We start from the raw sequence: 20531 nt of genomic DNA, 5'->3' as shown, positions 1-20531 counted from the left end.
ACATGAAGTATAAAAGTAATGTGAGTGTGAAAAATACTATTAAAAAGGAGCTTTTAAACTGTGGCACCAGAACTTACAGCACACTCCCCAAAATAAAATTTTACTAAAAGTTATGACTATAATGTTATATCAGGATGTTAATACTGGAGAAGCTACAAAGTGCTACACCTTTTCAGCCACGTAGATTCTGATGAAAAATTAACACATTTGAGTGCAATCTAAATATTTTAAAGAACCATAAATGAGCATTAAGATGTGTTTCATGGCCTGGATCATATGACTGTAAGCATTGCAATGTTGCAACTTCAAATGGCACTTTATCATAACCTTTATTAGAATATAATATAAGGTTATATATAGGAATTAGTGAGGTCAACTGATCTGTATTAGGAGACAAAAGAATGAATTGATAATTGGTAGTAAAAAAGAAAAAATAATATATATATGTCAGAAGGATGGATCAGTAAACTACTTTTATTTGTATTTTTTTAAATTGTAAACAGTAGAAAATACAGATAATAGTGCAAAAATGTAGAAGTAGAAAGTAGTCTGATAAATAATTACTTCAGTGAAGTATTGATACCCCAATTTACTAGTTAAGGTAACAAAGTATTTGTACTTTGCTACTTGACACCATGGTGTCTAAATGAAGACCAGAACTGTGAGCGAATCCAGCTGGGAAGAACTCCAGCAGCTACAGACTGGGATGTTTCCAGTGAAACCAGTTTGATGATGGAAAATCAACCCAGTATGAGTCCGTCATGTTTGTAGATCCCGTTTAAGGACGATTTCCAAAAAACCAGTTCACACTTCCTCCCATATGATTTTATTCACAGAAAAGCCAAAAAATAGAAATAAAAAAAAAAAAGACAGGTTTGAAGTTCATTTGCAGAGCGGGCCTCAAATTACCGACAAATGAGATCAGTCATAATGTGTCAAATATTTATTCCTTTAAAATGTTTATTACTGATTAAATTCACGTCGGGAAAACTGAATAGTACATCTTTTTTACTCCAGTGTACATCAAACCACAGCTGACGAGTGTTTCAACCGCAGCACACTGGCATGTTCGCCACATGCACAGTTTGGTGTGCTCAATTATGTGTGCATGTTCTATACTGAATATAAACACACAAATATATTTATATATACATACAGGTAATGAAGAGAAATCATAAAAAGTGTGACTTTTGATACTTTTGAGGCCCTTCAGGTCACAGGGGACCCAAACAGTCTGCTAAAGTCCACTCAGAGGATGAACACGAATGTTTCCGCAGCACCTGCAGCTCTCTCCGTTTACAACTCTCCCATTTCGTAATAAAGAAAAACAAAAATAAATGTCAGTAAAGAAAGCTGTGTGCTGCTCCAGCGTCTGCGGCGGACCCTGGCGCCGCACATGGCGAGGGACAGGAGCTCAGGATCTGGTGCTGCCGTCCATCCCCGATCCTTCTTAGACCAACAGTCGGCCACGCTCTCATCATGGACGCCCAAAAACACTGTTAACCCTTCAGTTTGCACAGGTAGTGGCGGTCTTAACACGTAAGACTCTGAACATCAGTCAGCTGTTGCACGATGAGGACGCGCAGCTTTCATTAACCTTTCACACACCCTGTCCAAAGTGTTAAAGGCTCAAAAACAAGAGCAAAAATAAAAAAAAAACACAAAAAAACAAAAAAACAGTTCGCTGTGGATTGGAGGTCGTCATGACAACTATGAGAAGCCGGTTTCCACAGTTTGCTGCTGGATTGCAGGCAGTAAGTCCATCGCGGTGAGAGGTGCTGATATGTGGATGCTGAGAGGGGGGGGGGGGGGGGGGGGAGCACTTCCTGAGGACTCAACAGGGTCCCATCAGATACTGATTCACCCTGCTTCTCGGCCGAATGCGGCCCGCTATGGCAACAATCCAATAAGAGGCTCTCCTGAGCTCCTATTTTTTATATATATATATATATATATATATATATATATATATATATATATATATATATATATATATATGTCATTTTTAATCTATAGTATTGGCAGTATCAGTGTGTAAAAAAGGAAAAAGAAAAGAAAAACAACTAAAATAAGCCTGCAGAGAACGGTGCACTCAGAGCTGTGGGAGCGGTTTGTGGGCTCCGATGCGCTTTAAAGATCAGACTGAATGATGATACTGGGAGTCAGAGGGCAGATGCTGGGAAGGCTTGGCAAAATGCAGAGAACATACCGAGTCACCAGTTCTGTCCGTTGGATCCGTTGCTAAAGGTCGTCGACCAAATCGTCCCCAGTGAGGTTTTAATCCCCGTCAGGCTCAAATAAAACCCAGCAGTTTGGGATCTGTTGGGAACGCCGGAGCCAGAAAACCTCCGAGCTCTACAGCCGTCCTGACACCTTCACTCTTCCTCATCTGAACCTCCACACCATCTCCGTCTGCAGCAGCAGCCCCTCCCCCCTGAAAACAAACAAACCTAGGACCAACTAAATGCAGGAAAAGGGGAGCCCTCCTCCTCCTGCGCCTCCTCTGAATGTCCCGTGTGCAGTGGAATGAGGAGAGATGACGTACTGATGGAAGAAAACGGAGATAACGTGGGAAGAGATGTGAGCATTATGGACCTAAGCTCAACAGCACCCATCTGCTGAATTCCAAATAAAACTTGATCTGACATCTAATAAAAAATCTGTACATTTCTTTTGTTAAAGTCTTCATGATTAGTTTGTCCAAAGGGGACATTTTTCCATTTATTTATTCATTTTTTCTTAATCTTTCACCTTATATTCATTAAATCTTTATCTGCTCTTTAATTTAGATGCTCTGAGTCCCATGATGTGTGTATGTGTGTGTGAAGAAAAGGACGCCTACGGCCTTCGTTTGTTTTTTTCTTTTTATACAGATGGCTTCCTGTTTGCTAGCAGCACTTTTTCTTCCGTTTACTGTTCCGGGTAAGTTTGACCACGTCGTTCTGTTGCTGCTGTTGCTGCTTGGCTTGCACCTCCTTCTTGGCTCGTAGCACCAGCTCCGTGATGCAGTTAAACATCTGCAAAAGAAGCAGAAACCAAACTTCAGACGGATGCTTTCATACGGACGTCAAACTCCTCGACGTGAGCAAGGCCATGGGCGTACTGTGGATGCTTTAGTTACTAGGGGTGGGAAAATCTAATTTAAAAAAATCAAATACCTGGATTATTTTTGCTTCACAATTTTAAAATCGATTTTTTTTTGTTTATTAAAATAAATAAATAAAATAAAATAAATTTATTTTTTCAAATAAATGAAAATAATCCATTATAAAAATTTTTGTCTTTTTTTTGTTTTTACTTGTCTTCTTGGGCATTAAAGCAGCAGAATGATGGTCTGGCTAAAATTATGTTTTTTCTTCATTAAAATCAAGAAAAATAAAGAGCAAAAAAAAAAAAAAAAGTTTTATACATTTTTCTTTTGTTTGTTTTTAATCTACAAAAATCAGCAATATTGAAGAATTGTGAGAATCGCAATTTAAATCAAATCGGCGCCCAAAAAATAAGAATGGAATCGGGACAAAAGCATATCGTCACAGCCTTATTAGTTACTGCCCCCCCCCCACACACACACACAGGATCACCTCTTCTACGTTGATATTCTCTTTTGCACTGGTCTCAAACAAGCTGATGCCCATCTGCTCTGCAAACTTCTGCGCGTCGTTCGTCTCCACCACTTTAGAGTTGGGGTCATCGTTCTTGTTTCCCACTGAAAAAAGAAAAAAAGAAAAGGCGGCGTTAAAGCGGCGGAGAGCAAGTTTTCATGCTCCAGCAGAGTCCGATGTTTAAAGTAAACCAGAAAAACAGGATAGAAACGCTCTCACCTAATATTCGGCACACGTCGTCACAGTTCTGGTTGATTTCATGTAACCATCGCTTGACGTTGACGAAAGACTCGGCACTCGTCACATCGTATACCACGATGACCCCATGCGTTCCCCTGTAGTATCTGCAGATACACAGAAGCAGCCGGTTATTCATTTTAAAACATAAATCAGGTTCAGCCTTTAAACGGGGCCGGCTGCAGCAGAACTGTAGAAACATGGACTGAAGGAGAAAAATGACCATTTCACAGCTACATATACGTAAGAATAATTTACCCCCCGACAGTTAGCCGACAAAAACGTAATGTGGAGACATGAGTTGATCCCACCAGTTTCCTGCAACCCTCTGCTGGATTAAACAGCGAGGAAAATGGATGGAAAAACAAACCAAGATGTGATTCTTCCTCCAGGTTTACAACATTTATTTGGCTGAATTTGAGCATTTTTATAGATTTCTGTTTGTCTGTCTGCAGACAGATCGTCTGACCTGAAACACGACAGAAACAAATGGTTGCTTAACGGACATGAAGCTCCTGACTGCACGAGTTTGGTTTAAGTAACTCGTTTCTGTTTAAAGACTTTAATGCAGTAATTTTCCAGCAGGAGTTATCTCATGTACGTGTTCAGTTAAATCCTGGTGATAAAGGCTAAAGATGAATAAAAATCTGATGACAAGCTAAATTTAAACTTCTTCCTACTCCTTTTTGGACTTATTAATAGAGCACACGGGTATTGTTGGTCTGTATAAGGGCTGGGCGATATGACCAAAATCTCACATCCCGATATCGCTCGTCTTATATCTCCATAACTATTTACATAACCATATAAAACTGTGTACTGTTGTGTCAGTCATCAGTTATGTGTCAGATGTTGCTTGGCAACGGCAGCAGTGATCTCCTTCCATCTGGGGGAACTATGGCCGTATGACGTTTCACAGGTAAATACCTGCTGCAGTGTTTGCTTCTGGAGTTTATTATGAGCTTTCTCCACCACATCACGCTGCTTTTACTGCTTTTGCTCGCTGACTCTATTCTTTATTCTGTATTCTTTATCCTGATTCCTGCGCAGGTGATAAAATGAGTTAGTTGTGTGGGAGTCTGTTGTTGGGACTGTGAACTAGTCTGTTGTCGGTTCCACGTCGGTCTTTTTATATCCAAACCGCATCCAGACAGAAATTTCTCCTCTTTTATGAACAAGCTCATCAGTTTGGGTTGGCTGGTCATCTTTTAGTGAATTATCCTCTGAAACACATCTGCTACCGTCTTCCTTCATGTTTGTTTATATCTTAAAATACTGCAGTAAAGCAGCTTATCGTGGCGTAAACGAAAGAGCCTCATATGAAACAAAAGATTTTCTATCGTCCGAATGATACACATCGCCCAGCCCTAACCTGTACGTATGAAGGTGTTTGGAGTGAGGAATGGAATTGAAAAAAATAGAAAATCCGGATTTTTTGCTTCACAATTTTAAAATCGATATTTTTGTTAAAAAAAAAAGCTTTTTATTTTTTCCAAATAAATAAAAATGATCCCTGATAAAATCCGTCATTTTTATTGATCTTTCTACTCGTCTTCTCTGGCGTAAAAGCAGCAGAATGATGGTCTGACTATTGGGTTGTTTTATTCCTCATTAAAATGAAGGAAAAAAAAGCAAAAATTTTTTTGTACATTTAGTTTTGTTTTTAAATCTCTACAAAAGCTTATAGGAAAAGGAAGTTACTTGGGAAATTAGCACCTTGTTACTTAAAATGTAATGATTATGAATGGAACATAATCTGAGTGAATAGAGAATCGATTCTGAATGAAATCGCCACCAAAAAAAAAAATCAGAATCGAATTTAATGGTGAGTTCTTGTTATGTTAACATCCCTAGATGATATGAATGTAAGTATGTAGGTATATGGATGGAGGCATGTATTTAAATACTTTGACCCGTCTGAAATAAATCTATGAATCTAACTCGTATGGTAAAGCCAGACTTGTTCCACTTCATTCACTGCAGAAAAAAAGTGAAATTGTTGAATGAAATTTAAAGTATTAAAATTCTTTGCTGATAATAAATGTTAAAGAAGAAAATAAATCTTTGGGAAAAACAAAAATAAGTGGTACAGAGCTTTGTATAACTTGCCAGATCTCTCATTCATCCTGTGATCAGACTAAAAATCCTCCAAACTTTCCACACATCAAAGCTTTGCTTCATAAACCAGTTAAACATACTGGTGAATATGTTGGTGGGGAAAGTTACTTACAAGACTGAAATATTTAGCTAAAAGAACAAGTTTAAATACTTGTGGTAAAACTAATAAGTACAGGGAAACTGGCTGTGATAAATACATTTTCTAAATATCCCAAATAAAACAACGAGCTAAAAATGCTAAAAATAGGTTCATCTGTTGGTCGCTTGCACATTTTTTTAGATTTATGACTAATTAGACGACGTGCCTTTAGAGAGGACTGGCCAGCAGGGGGAGACAGATCTCAACCTGGATGTAATCAATCCCGTCACATCCCACAAGATTTAAAAACTAAACAAGTTTCATGTTTATTTCATGCTTCATCGTCCACAAAAGAGTGAATTTCAAACTAAAGAGAAAGATGACAGCACACCTTTAATGTCAGAGTGTGATGATGAGGAGGAGGAGCAGGTGGAAGTGCCACCAGCATCTGCTCCACACACACACACACACACACACACACACACACACACACACACACACACACACACACACACACACCACAAAGCAGCGGTCAGAGTGACTGCACCGCGCCGAACAAACACAAGGAAGCTTTTGTCAGGAGTACTGTGTGTGTCGGCGTTCTGCCTGGTGTGACGGTGTGGGGACACAGAGCTGTCCATCAGTAATGAGCCACCAGGGAGCAGAAGAGGAAGACTCTGTGTGTGTGTGTGTGTGTGTGTGTGTGTGTGTGTGTGTGTGTGTGTGTGTGTTCATTGAGGTTAAATAGACTACTTTAAATTGAGAAACGCAGAAAGCATGAGGCCCAACCCGACGGCAACTCTTCCAGCAGGAAACACTGAAGCAGGTTTCAGAGTGTTTTTGACTTGGAGCTTTTTGTCTTTAACCAGTGAAAAAAAACAAAAAAAAAAAAACCTCCCTGGTTCTGAGAGTTTCCATTCATCGTGAGGCTGACTGAATTTTCTGCTGCTTAAAAACTTGGCTGTGTTGTTGAATCCAATACACACCTCTCCTTTTATTTACTGTCTGAAACTCAAAACAGACTTGCTTTTTGCAGCTGAAAGCTGTATTTTACGTTTCATGTCTACTTCAGAAGTCAGGACCAGGGCTAAACCCCCCCGCCAAAGTGCTTCAACAGCAGGGTCTGACACGTGTTTCCCACCTCAGGTCCGAGCAGGTCAGCCCCTACCGTCTCCACAGTGACATTTATTTAGGCCCTAATGAGGCACCACACCACTCCACTTCACTCCAGCGCAGTGAACAATCAGCCTAAATAGGTCGCCTGTTTGGTGGAGGGATTCCTGCAGAACAACTGGCGACAGCACTTCCAAACTAGGACGGTCACACTCCTCAGGGGCTGAAGCATCAGCACTGCGAACGGTTCCATGCTTTCTGGAAGATTTTAATTCCTCTTTGTGTTTGCTGCAGCAGCTTAGCAGCAGCACAGCATGAAGCGCCTGCTCTAGTTCAGGATAACACCGTAAGGAGTGGTCATGAAGCAGTTTAATGTCCGTTAAGAGCATCCCGGCTGTTTCTGTTAAATGATAAAATGATGCAAACAGCAACAACGGTTGCAGTTTGAAGTGTGGGTCATATTTATGTTGCTTCCAGTGTGAATAAAATCCTTTCCCTTGCAGAGACAGATATGTAGATGTTTTATCAACGACACCCAGCGATGCACATTAACTTAGGAAGGTAACAGCAGCACACAGCTCGACACACACACACAGAAACGCCAGAAACTTTCCAATGAAGCAAACAGGTTGGTAGTCGCCATCGCTACAAACTGCATGTTGTTTATTTGAGATGTTTTGGATGCTTCGCCTTCCTCGGCTCATTCTGTTTCCACAGTCAATGCAACCCTGTTGCTATGAAGTCATGGGGTTTATTGAGAGCTAGCCTGAAAGTTGCTGATACTTCAAATCTTCTCACACAGACCCACGGATCTGCTGGTCTGGACAGCGAGGTAACCGCTGGAGCACGCAGCTGCAGAAGCCAGTTTGTTTGTTTTTACAGATCAGAACCCAACCAACACCTCCTAATATCTGGTTGTTGTAAGCAGAAGGTAGGTGTTTATTCTGTGTTCAGCCTCAGGATAAATTTGTCTGCAGAGATCATGGCAGGCTGCATGGCATGTGATGGTTGGAGCTAAAACGGCAAGCATGGTTCACAGTTTTATTGCAGAATCACACTTTAATCAACAGTAAACGTCTCTACCAGAGACTGACAGCAACAACTCGTAGGCAAACAGAGAAAATGATGGACGGACAGCTGGTAACTAAACCCGACTGGGTCGAGCAGATCTCTGCTGCCGGGTTAAAAATAAGTAACTAGTCTGATAGTATCAGAAGTTATGATAATATAATAAACTGATCTGTAGGATGCAGTGTTAAATAAAAAATCTTATAGTTCCATATATTCCAAATAGAGCCCTTCACTCTCAGACTGCAGGTTCCCAGAGTCTCAAAGAGTACTATGGGAGGAAGGGCCTTTAGCTATCAGGCTCCTCTGTTATGGAACCAGCTCCCACCATGGGTTAAGGAGGCAGACTCCCTCCACACCTTTAAGATGGAGCTGAAAACCTTCCTTTTCCATGATTCCTATAGTTAGGATATGAGCATCTCCTGAGTTGGAGTCTGCATGTACGAGACCCAACTGTCCAGGTTATGCTCTCTGCTCTTATAGTTATGGGTAGTCTAGCCAACCATTACTTATGTAGCAATGGGGATGTTACCTGATGCACTGAGAAGTACCTCGCTCTATTTCTCTAATATATTCATGTATAAATATATGCCAATATTGCCGTCTGTAAATTATTTCTCCTTTTTTCCGCAGGTCTTCCTGAATAAGTGCAGTTGTACATGTTGTTCTGTCTTTCCTGTCCTCTCCACCCCAACCAGTCGAGGCGGATGGCTGCCCTCCCTGAGCCGGGTTCTGCCGGAGGTTTTCTTCCTGTTAAAGGGGAGTTTTTTCCTTCCCACTGTCGCCACGTGCAGCTCAGGATGGGGGATTGGATCGAAGTCATGACTTGATGCAATCAGTTGGTTTCTATTATAGGATATGTATGAATTGGCTTGAAATGATGTGTATGTAAAGTGTCATGTGACAACATTGTTGTGAAGTGGTGCTATACAAATAAAGCTGAACTGAATTTCATCGCGTCATGCTGTTTAAGTTACAGGTTTGTGACCTTCAGAGTAGTGGAAGAGCCCGGAAAGTAAACACACTACTCCTGGCAATGGGAACACATTTAGGGTCTGATGTGGCTCAATGGTAAAGAAATGTAATTTCCAGCACAACAACATGAAATTCTGTTTTTCTGTCACCTGGAGGCCAAACACTTCTACATCCTCCAAGCTGAAGTCACGGTTTTGTTGTACGGATAGTCATGGCATTTTTGGAATTTTAAGAAAAGCATTTCTGCTGTCTTTAATTTTAACATTTTCTTTTTAAAGGTGTGCGAGCCATTTTAAATCTGTGTGACACACACCACTACTGTCAGCAGGCAGAGACATCCAGCTGCCACCATCTTCAGCGCAGCAGTATACGACTAGGAGCCTCCCTCTCACATCTGTAATTAGGATCTGTGGGGAATTCCACCCAGTTTCACAGTGAGCACCAACTTACTTTAGTTGTCTGCAAACTGCTTCCTCATATAATATCTAATCTGAAGACCACAAAGAGCCTTTCTGGGTTTCAGCTTCAATCACCGAGATGAAAAGCCCGCGCTGAAGTCTCAGCCGGAGTGTGGATCTACGTACGTGGAGGTGATGGTGCGAAAGCGTTCCTGCCCCGCTGTATCCCAGATCTGTAGCTTCACCTTCTCCCCGTTGATCTCCACTGTCCGGATCTTAAAGTCCACGCCGATTGTGGTAATGTAGCTACCTATAAACAGGCAAACAAGTATCAGCAAACAAACAATTTCTTTAAAACAAACAAGCAAATAAAATCAGAACATTTGCCAGAGTGGAGGCGAGGTCACGCACCTGAAAACGTGTTGTCTGCAAATCGAAGGAGGAGACTGCTTTTCCCTACTCCTGAGATGACACACAAGCACAGGATGAGGATTAGAGGGCAACAGGTTTCCACACAGAGCAAAGAAATACGCAGGAACATATCTATACTCTATATATCTCCTGTAAAGCAGCCTCAGGACTTCTGGGGGGTTTATGAAGCACACAGGTGCAACTGTGAGACAGGTTTTGGTTTCACTTGTCAAAACTTAGCAACATCATATGTGGGAGAAAACATCCACATCTTGTGCATCGAAAGAACGAGTTCTTCAAGAAATACAGTCAAAGTCATACATATTGAGCTTGCACAGTGTGGTGGGGGTGAGATAACCTCGGCTACACCCTGTATTTTAATTTGAATTAAGTTTACAGCCAAACAAGAACAGCGACTGTAGCAGCAGACCACAGAAGAGGCGGTGAAATCCACAAAAGAAAGACAACAAACTGCCATATATCAGTAGAATCACCTGCCTGGTTTACAGCTGGAGCTTAAGACTCTGCTAACAGGCCCGTTGCTACTCCTACCCTTTGTCCTCTAATGTTTGACTTCTCCCAATAATAGAAAGCTCTTTGGTTCCTGTGATCTCTAGACAGCAGAGTTTAGTTCAAACAGGCAAAAAACAAAAGCTTCACAAAGAGGAGGCATCAGTAACCTGAATATGCCAAACCTTCCACCCATCTGGTTAAAAAGACAATCAGCGTCTCCAATAAACCAGCACACTTAAACGTATCAGTAACAGAATAACCCGAGACACTTCCACCATCCTGCAACCTGGACGCTGCCTGCTGGATGACAGTAAATACAATGAAATGCTTCACAGAATTTCATCGTCATAAGAGAAATGAACACAATCCGGGGACTGATATGTAATCTCGAGTCACTTATCATGTGTACTGGCTCAACAAAACAAGTTGAGCGAAGCAGTGGTTAGTCTTGTCATGCCTGGAAAATCATATCTATTGGCACATAATGTCGCTAAATCTTTTCCAAACAACCTCTGTACAAAACTGCAAACAGTTGAAAAGGCATGCTGCAGCTGAGGGGACACTAGACCCTGTGTGTGAGATGCAGTGAAGGGCTTGCTGTGCTGCCTTGTCCTGCAGCAGGAGCAGCCAGCTGATGGGGTTGCACTGCCAGGACTGGGGCTGTAAATGAAGGCAAAGATCATGGCTCACAAAGACCTCCAGCGGGACAAGGCTCCACTTCTAAAGAGGGTGAAATAGAATTACTAAGTCAAGTAGCTCCATTCACATGTACACTATCTCTAATACCTATCCACCTGTGGCTGTGAGATTGTCATGAAATTTAACACAACAAAAGGAGTTAAATGTTCTAAATGAACACATACTCATTTGTATTTAATCCCACAAGCTTTGGATATATGCAATTTCCTCAGTGACTGATACTGACAACTTATAGTATCACTTCAGTTTAGTTTAACTGGCTGGATGAGAAGCAACTTCTGCAGTGCAGAAGTTGCTTCTACCACAAAGTAGCTGCGACCTGCGTGCTAACCAGCTAACAACACAATCTGCTACAACTAAACCCAGCTTTGTCCGCTTGATACACTCATACAGACAAAAGTCTACTTTTTTTTTTTTATATTAAAGAAAGTAGAATTTTCAGAACAAGTGGATGCGAAAGAGACAGAAAACAAAAGAAAAGGCATTGTTAGGGCCTTTACACAGAACTGTCATGTGCTAAAGAGTAGTTGTTAGGAGGCTTAACAAAGTTAGCCATATCTTCTTGCAATTAACAACATGTAGTCTAAATCAGGTTCCGGTATTGTTTATGATAGTCACCAAGAGTCCAAAGCGTCAATTCTTCCTTCCAGAAGAAGGAAGGGATTGTCCAAAAGAGGCTGTGCGTACTCTGTGGGATGATGATACCTTTCAAGACCTCACTGCCATCACTACAGGAGGCTGAAACAAGAATTTAAGTTGAACGTTTCCTAGCCTGAGAGTCAAACGTTGAACCATCACAGTTTTGATTAACAAAACTTCCAGTCTAACAAATATATCTACATATACATAAAAGATATAAAAATTAAAAATGAATAAAGACATCAAATAAAATTATGCAGAAAAGAACAAGAATAATTTTTTTTTAAAGTCTAAAAAAAGAACAAATAAAAAAATGGAAAAAAAAGAAAAAAAAAAAGTCTACTTTTTGACACACAAGCTTCTGAACCTGACCAGAGTGTAAGAAATAATTACCTTCATTAGCAAGCTTGACTTACTGACATTAGCCTAGATGTCAGCTAAGCTTACATTACAGAGCTAATGCTGTTAGCCTAGCTGTCAGCTAGCCAACATTACACAGCTAATGCTTATGTTAGCCTAGCTGCCAGCTAGCCAACATTACAGAGCTAATGATGATGTTAGCTATCCAACATTATAAGGCTAATGCCGTTAGCCTAGCTGTCAGCTAGCAAACATTACACAGCTAATACAGATGTTAGTCTAGCTTTCAGCTAGCCAACATTACAAAGCTATTGTTGTTAGCCTAGCTGTCAGCTAGCCAACATTACACAGCTAATACTGATGTTAGCCTGGCTGTCCGCTATTTAACATTATAAAGCTAATACTGATGTTAGCCTTGCCGTCAGCTAACCAACACTACAAGGCTAATGCTGATAGCCTAACTGTCAGCTAGCCAACATTACAAAGCTAATGCTGTTAGCCTAGCTGTCAGCTAGCCAACATCACACAGCTAATGTGAGCTACTAGAGCTCCCGGGGCGGTTTTTAGGTCACAAGGTGGGTTTTGTTATGGAGGCAGGTCAGAAGCATCACCCAAAACATGAACAAAACCAACAGACTTGAAAAGACGGGCCCCATAAACCTGAAGGCGGTATCCGGCCTGACATGCCCGGACCGGACACACAACCTCCGCCCTGTCACTGCCACAGAAACATGGCGGATGTGTACATTTCACAAAGCACTCCCATGCATAAAATATTAAAAACAACACAGCGTAGATATGTCAGGGCGGTACATGCAGGTCATGTGGCAGTGCTTCAGCTTCCTCTGAGGTCTATGAAAAAAGGAAGAAAATAAAAGTACATGAAAAGGCCCACTTCCCGTCCCGTATCCCCGGCATCGGCTTACCGCTGTCACCGATGATGAGCAGCTTGAAGAGGTAATCGTAGTCCCTGGCCATGCCGGCAGCTGGTAGCTCACCCCCGCTTTGTGGCGCTTCTTCGCTTGCTTTGCTGTTCCGACTCTCTTGGTCCGAAAAATAAAATAAAATAATTTTTTTTTAAAAATCTCCAGCCCCCAGATCCCCCTATATGAAAGAAAACTGCCACTAGCGACGCGTGAGAATCCAAACCCCGGAGCAGTGGTGTTTCTTTTCTCGGCGTCAGCAGTCCTCTCCCTCCGCTACAAACAGCCGGAAACTCCGCTTCCTCCTCTTGTGGAGCTGCGCCCAAGCGTGACCCGGCGTCACTGCGCAGACTCGGGCGACAGCAGCGCGGCGTCCCGGCGCACTGACGACACGCTGCGCGTGGACTCTTACACTTACCAAAACAGTCAAACCATCTAATAGATTACATAAATATTACCCATTTGTTTAACTAACTGTATCTAAATAATATGGCCATATACTAACATATAATGAAAGCTGGGGTTACTTCTGGGCGGAGCTCTCCCTTAGAGATGGGGTGAGGAGCTCGGTCATCCGGGAGGGGCTCAGAGTAGAGCCGCTGCTCCTCCGCACGAGAGGAACCAGTTGAGGTGGCTCGGGCATCTTGTCAGGATGCCTCCTGGATGCCTCCCTGATGAGGTGTTCCAGGCACGTCCCTCTGGGAGAAGACCCAGGACACACTGGAGGGATTATATCTCTCAGCTGGCCTGGGAACACCTTGGGATCCCCGCAGAGTTGGCAAATGTGGCTGGAGAGGGAAGTCTGGGCTTCTCTGTTTAGGCTTCTGCTCCCGCAACCCGACCCCGGATAAGTGGCATAAGATGGATCGGTTACTTCTTTAGATACTAATTGATCCATGAATCCAGCACGTCTTCCAAAAACAGGGATTAGTCTGTGACTCTTCCCTAAAGCTTAAAGTAAAAAGTTTCAAAATATTACAAACACATAATCAAATCAAGATCTTTTTTTTTATTTTTTATTTCATTGTCTTTGTACAACAGTATCGCTGATAAGAATGATTTGTCTCATAAGAGGTTGCCTTCCCCAAACAACTCTCATACACAAAGTCCAAATCAATGTGAAAGACAGGGTTGCTGTTTCATTTCAGTGACATCCTAAATGCTTGAAGTCAGTTCAGTAAAATAAGTAGCAAAACACTGAGATATCAAAACAGATTTGGCATTTCAACTTCCAAATTAGGTTTGTTGCAGGAGAATAACCTGCATGTACACACAATAAAAGAAACAAGATTTTGGGCTTGAAGGTCGCTAAAACAATTATTGTAAAGTGTTCTGCGGATTTAAAAAAAAAAAAAAAAAAAAGAAAAGAAAGGAAAAAAACAAATTTGGGGGGAAAAAATTAGTCAAAACAACCCATCACAGCCTCTGCTCAGGCAGGGCAAAGCATGAGCAGGTGTGCCGAGCGTCTCACACACTGAAGATTTATTTATCATGTCTTCTGTTGACATGTGCAGATCTCCTTCTGGTGTAAAGTCCTGCTTCATCATGTCAAGATGGTGTCATCGATCTCCTCGTTAGAGTCTGGCAGGCTGGCGATCTTCTTCAACGATCGGCGGTGACACTCAGACAGTAGGTCGTTACTTGCAGAGTCCAAAATGGCCGTGACAGCCTGACATGCACAGAAGAAATCGTTTCAAATCAGAAAGTGCTCCGACTACAGAGGACAATGTAAAGAAACGGCAAGGAAGCCGAACGCTCACCTGCATGGTTTCCTCGCCTTGGCGCAGTCGCAACAGGTTGACGATGGTGTGTTCGCTCTGGGCTCTCACAGTCGTGTTCTTATCCTTTGTATTGTCCAACAGACTTTTCAGCAAGGGCTTGATGAGACTGGTTTCCATGGTGGGCGTTGATGGGTCTCTGAAAACCCACCACAGCACCCGCTCTGCCACCAGTCTGATGTCACTGGACTGATTCTGAAGACACTGGGGGGGTCACACCGACAACGTTTGCCACCAGAAAAACTCACTTTTACAGCAAAATTCTCTCAAGAGGAATTAAAATGATTAGATTTTATTCATGAGCTTTATGGATGTTTGCATTAACAGTATGACTCTTAGCGGCTGGTTAGCATTAATGTAACCGAAAGTAAAGAGTCCTTATCAGGTGAATGAAGATCTCACCTTCACAAACTGTGTGATGGTGCGCTGTGAAACGCTGCTACTTCCCTCTGTCCTCAGATGATGCCTCATCAGGTATCCCATCGCTCTGATCCCACTGGTAGCAATGGGAATCTGGAAGACATGGCACTGTAACTAACTGGACCAGTTCGTTCATGCTCATTCATGCTAATTTATTCAGATCTCTAGAGTAAATCTAAAAGTAAAAGATGTCTTTATGTCTGACATATTCTGTTTTATCCATTTAAAATAAAAAAATGGACACTTGGCTGGAGATTTCTAAGCCAGTTGTGACTTCCTGGAAGAGCTGCTGTAAGATTCAAGCAGTTGAGCAAAGAAGCCGAAACTCCAGGAAGTCGATGCTTCCAGCTGAGGAACCGTGTTAGCGTGCAGCACTGAATAAAACCACAGCTCGTTTCCCTTGCTAGCCGGTTTTAAAAAGTGAGACGTATTCCTGCTACTGAACACGCCGCCCACCCTGTCAGCAGTGGCGTTGGCCAAAATCATCTCTGTCACAGTGTCGCAGTACTCCTTCCCACACAGCTTTTCAGGGGCAGATTTTACAGCGATGGCCAGAGCCAAGCTGCGGCCATGACGCACCATCCAGTCGACACCAGACATGTCCGCTGTGGGAGGCAGAGAAACAGTCGTTCATACTTTTCCCATCAAGCTTATGTACAGTTAACAACACACACAGGCAAAGTCCGGCTTTGAACACAGCGATCATTTTGGACTTAGTGATGTGTTGCAGTAAACATGTTTACAAAACGGACATAAAAACTGTTTTTTTGCTTGTATTAAGTGTGATTTTCACTCTGCAGAAAGAAGACGGGAGATCTTTGCTGTAAAGATCAGTACAAACCCAAGACATGTTGATGTAACACACTCTTCAGCTCGTCGTCTGACAGGAAGGCACACAGCTCACCGATGCACCCGGCTGAAGCCACACGGGTTGCATCCTGCACACAAACACACACAGAAACACACACACCAGACAGTCAGAGGTTTTGTCATTTACTCTCAAAGTGACACGAAGGCTGAAAACCACCTTTTCATAAAACCACATCCTCTCGTCTGACATCCGTTTTTTCAACGCTGATCAGAGATGAAATGACGCCCCGAGCGTTCCTCAGTGAATCTCTTAGTGCTTAAACACACAACATTTGTTTAATTGTCTCTTACTTAATGCTTTGTGTAACTATTGCAGACCCTGCGGTGGAAAGGTGGATGTGTTGCTACAGACTCAGTCCTCCTAGCTCTGCTTGATGCTGCTTGCATCTCCTCCCCCCATCATACCTCATCGTGTCCCAGCATGCCCAGTAATGTGACGGAGATGTTCTTGCGAATGGCTGGGTCCACCTTCGATCCGGCTCCTTGGATGACGAACCTTAAGGCTTGGAGCATGGTCTCTCTGCGGACAAAGATGACGAAGCCGTGAAAACATCGGTCTTTATGAAACTCTGTTTTCACAACAATCCTGAACCAGACCGCTGAACTGTTCATGCGTTAAGAATGAAGCGCGTCTCGTGGGATTCATGCGGTTTCTAGACGGATCTCAGTTCTTTAATAGCTTCACATTTATTCACCAAAGTCGTTTTTTTGACCACAAGTCAGTTAAAAAAGAAATATGATCCCATAAATTGTGTTATCAGACGTACAGAGAGTCAGACATGAAACTGTTAAAACGTTGCTCTCTGGTGGGTGAATGATGCAATGAATATATTTCACACATCTAAGAAGCAGCTTGTCGGTCAAATATTGTAAATTCTTATAGAAGTATGACCTGCTGACACCGAAAGCCAAGCTGGAACCAGAACAAAAGGCTCGAATGAAAACAGTAGCAGTGAATGAACTGAACCAGACGCCATCGGGGGACCGACCTGACTCCAGAGTCCTCGGCGTTGCGGATCGCAGAGAGCTGCTCAGTGAAGAGCGGATCGACCTTTGTGTGGATGGAAACCAGTTGACCCAGTGCCTCGGCAGCCCTCAGTCTCACCGCACGGCTGGAATCCTGCAAGGCCTTCAGGAAGGTGGTTTGCAGCTGAGGCAGAAAGGGCTTCAGGGCAATGCCCACCTGGTGGAGGGACACACTCCAGAGGTTACGCTTCTGATGATGTTCAGAGGAGGTTCTGTTGGAGGACGGCGCTACAGACCTTTGCCAGCAGCAGGGTCAGAGTCTCCAGCAGGGCGGTCTTCACCGTCCAGGCAAAGCGGTCTCCCAGGATACGGATAAGAGGTCCAGTGATGTTGACAACTGAGGGTCGTAGAGCCTCTGGAGAGGTCAGTCTGATGACCCCTCCTAGAGCTTTAGCAGCCTCTTCTTTCTGCTCAGGGCTGCCAGTCAGGACACCTTCTCTCAGGACCGGCAGGATACAGGTCACACCCTACGGAAGCAAAGACAGACAGACCTGGTAAAGGCAAACTTCCTTCCACCCAGTCAAGACTTTGGAAGTTTCTTCAGTCTGTAACAATCAAATAGTTTCTTTTCTGAAGTGTGAAGAAACATCTCACTTTTAAATGGACTTCTAAATCAACTCAATGGAGGAGGATGACTTGGAGGACATCTGTTAGGCGCCTTGTGATGCTTTTCATCTGTTCTGGTCTAAAACTAAAACCTGGCCAGATTTAGCCAGACTAGCTGCTGCGGCGTGACACCCACAGACGTGTTTTCATTCTGCTGCAACAACGTCCTCATGTTAACGGCCTACGTCTAGGGCTGTGACGATACGCTTTTTTTTTCCGATTCGATTCCAAATTTTTGGGCGCCGATTCGATTTGTATTGCGATTCTCACAATTCTTTAATATTGCTGATTTTTGTAGATTAAATACAAAATAAATGTATAAAACTTGTTTTTTGCTCGTCATTTTTCTTCATTTCAATGAGAAAACAACACAGTAGCCAGACCATCATTCTGCTGCTTAACGCCCAAGAAGACAAGTTAACAGATCAATAAAAATGACAAAAATTCTATATTGGATTATTTTTATTTGTTTGAGAGAAAAAAAAAAGATATTTTGTTTAAAAAAAAAATCCAATTTTTGTTGAAAAAAAAAAAGATTTTTTTTAACAAAATATCTTTTTGTGAAGTAAATTGTGAAGCAAAGAAAAATCCCGATTTTTTGATTTTTCGATTTGACTTTCCCACCCCTACTTCCTACCTTCTTGGGCAGACAGAAGCCAGGCAGGTGTTGACCCTTCACGTCTCCAGATACGGATCTAATGTCCCGGTGGAGGTCATCGATTAGAGCCAGCTGGCTGCTTGCATCCAGCTTCTACAGAACACACAAACACACATTTAATGATCAGTCTTAGATACAAAACCAGCTAATGTAGAGACATCAGCACGTGTAGAGTCGCTCATGCTCATAGCAGCACACCTTGGTGATAGAGTTGATGGTGTCCCAGCTCTGAGACAGAACCTCGGGATTGGAGTCGTTCAGAAGGCGGATGAGTCCTGATAAGAGGGTGCGGGTGTGGGCGCTGTAGTCCAGGCGGGTACGAGCAAAGTAAGCATTGAGGATGGTGACGGCGGCCTGTCTGAGGCCGGGGTCGGCGCCTCGTGTGGCCTCCAGCAGGTCTTCTATGATGATGCGTTGGCCCACCTCGTCCTCCACAGAGAGGATGACGGTCTGGCAGCTGCACAACTCCTGGATCAAGCCGGACAGATTCATTCAGTTACTGTCGCAGAACAAAACAGGTGCTGACGAACGGCCCCCGAAGTAAATAAATATATGAGCACGAGGGAGGGAGAAAACACACCTGTACTTCTTCCTCTGTTCCGAGCTTTCCTTTTAGAGAGGAGAGCAGGGCGGGCAGGATGACCCCGAGGTGGCGGGTCAGAGCATCTCCAGCCACGGCCGACAGGAACGCCAACACTCTGGTGTTCACCGGCGGCGCCGTCAGCTGGTACAACCGCAGACAACATTCACTTTAGTAACAAAACGAGACGCTGTGCAGACCTGCGTTAAGATCAGCTGAGTGACGGCTTACCTTCGGAACCAAGTATGGCAGCACGGAGCGACTCTTCACCGCCATGACCTGCTTCAGGCCATCCAGAGCGAACTCCGCCGTTTCCTCATCATCCTGGAAAATCACAGCGCGTGTTTTTAGATCCTGCTCTGATTCGTTGCAACATCTACGCTTCCTGTGACTCACCAGCTGCTTGAGCAGCATCGGCAGGATGTCATCCAGCGCCTGGTGTCCGATGGTTGCATGAAGCTGCTCGAATGTTTTGGCTGCAGCCTCTCGAACCTCCTCCAGAGGGTCACAGAGGGCCTTCCTGACTGTGGGGACCAGCGACTCGGAGAAAACAAGGACCTACGGGACGTCACTAGGTTAATAATGTCTGACTGTGGTGGTCTAAAGTTTTAGTTCCTGCCAACAAGTCCTACAATCTTATATCCCTGCTATGAGAGACAAAACAATGAAAACGATTCTTCTGAATGAAGAATTACGACTGCAGGGGTTCACACAGTACAGCGGGGGGCGGCAGCGGCTCAGGTGGTGGAGCAGGTTGTCCCATAACACCTGGTGGTGTTCCCACTTCATCCTGGTCGATCTGTCCGTTACAGATGTTTGGATGAAGATGTGGGCGGTGTGGGGTGGCATGGCATTCTGCCCCAGGAGCTGAGGCTACACATGTAGCTTCACACCAGGTGTGAATGAATAATGGATTGTCAAGTACTCTACATGCCAAGAAATGCAATATATAAATCATTATTATTGATTTTTAAGAAAGAAATAAAGTAGAAAGAAGCATTGAGCATATTTTAGGATATTTATCACTTCTCCAGAAGCCAAACTGGCAGGTCTACATTTCTGTTAGGACATTTTACAAAGTGGATTACAGCATTTATTTCACTTTACAGCGGCGACGGTTACAGGATGTTTTTTAATTTGGAATTGATCATTCGGAATTAACATATTTTCCTATATGAAGGCTTACATGACACACGTCTTTACGTAATTCCTCTTTAGAGCGGCGGGTTGAGAATGGTTCTGATTGGACAGAGGGTGCACGTGACGTATGACGTATACCGGAAATAAACAAAGTTGACTCCCTGCTTCTCGTCTTTTCAGTCCTAACTTGTAAAAACTACATAATAAGTACCAGTTTTGCCGCTATTTTTATTATAAATGTGAAGTAGCAGCTCAACACCAGCATACTACTTCACTTTCTGCAGCAACTGAGAAGAAGAAGAAAGATAGACCACCGAA

At 43.1% G+C, this 20531-nt stretch overlaps 2 protein-coding genes across 2 annotated transcripts in view; both read right to left on the bottom strand.

The window, feature by feature from the left end:
• Positions 1-2025: 2025 nt before the first annotated feature.
• On the bottom strand, positions 2026-13389 carry rab35b (RAB35, member RAS oncogene family b). The gene is made up of 6 exons (XM_079251102.1): positions 13139-13389; positions 10002-10052; positions 9777-9900; positions 3822-3946; positions 3582-3706; positions 2026-3017 (listed from the first exon to the last, which is right to left on the bottom strand). The coding sequence occupies exons 1-6, from the start codon at positions 13188-13190 to the stop codon at positions 2889-2891; spliced, it is 606 nt and encodes a 201-aa protein (XP_079107228.1). The 5' UTR covers positions 13191-13389; the 3' UTR covers positions 2026-2888.
• Positions 13390-14167: 778 nt separating this feature from the next.
• gcn1 (GCN1 activator of EIF2AK4) overlaps positions 14168-20531 on the bottom strand; it is a 39816-nt gene continuing 33452 nt past the window's right edge. Inside the window, exons 45-57 of the mRNA XM_079251331.1 lie at positions 19470-19631; positions 19305-19397; positions 19074-19217; positions 18692-18961; positions 18473-18586; positions 17466-17696; positions 17193-17386; positions 16609-16723; positions 16175-16271; positions 15790-15938; positions 15316-15426; positions 14896-15117; positions 14168-14804 (exon numbers count right to left, since the gene is read on the bottom strand). Coding sequence (XP_079107457.1) covers positions 14679-14804; positions 14896-15117; positions 15316-15426; positions 15790-15938; positions 16175-16271; positions 16609-16723; positions 17193-17386; positions 17466-17696; positions 18473-18586; positions 18692-18961; positions 19074-19217; positions 19305-19397; positions 19470-19631 — 2028 coding nt within the window. The 3' untranslated portion in view covers positions 14168-14678. The remainder of the gene's footprint in view (positions 14805-14895; positions 15118-15315; positions 15427-15789; positions 15939-16174; positions 16272-16608; positions 16724-17192; positions 17387-17465; positions 17697-18472; positions 18587-18691; positions 18962-19073; positions 19218-19304; positions 19398-19469; positions 19632-20531) is intronic.

Source organism: Telmatherina bonti, assembly GCF_933228915.1.
Source record: "Telmatherina bonti genome assembly, chromosome: 13".
NCBI lineage: Eukaryota > Metazoa > Chordata > Actinopteri > Atheriniformes > Telmatherinidae > Telmatherina > Telmatherina bonti.
The sequence above is the reverse complement of the archived record's forward strand: the minus strand, read 5'-3'. Positions and strand labels throughout refer to the sequence as shown.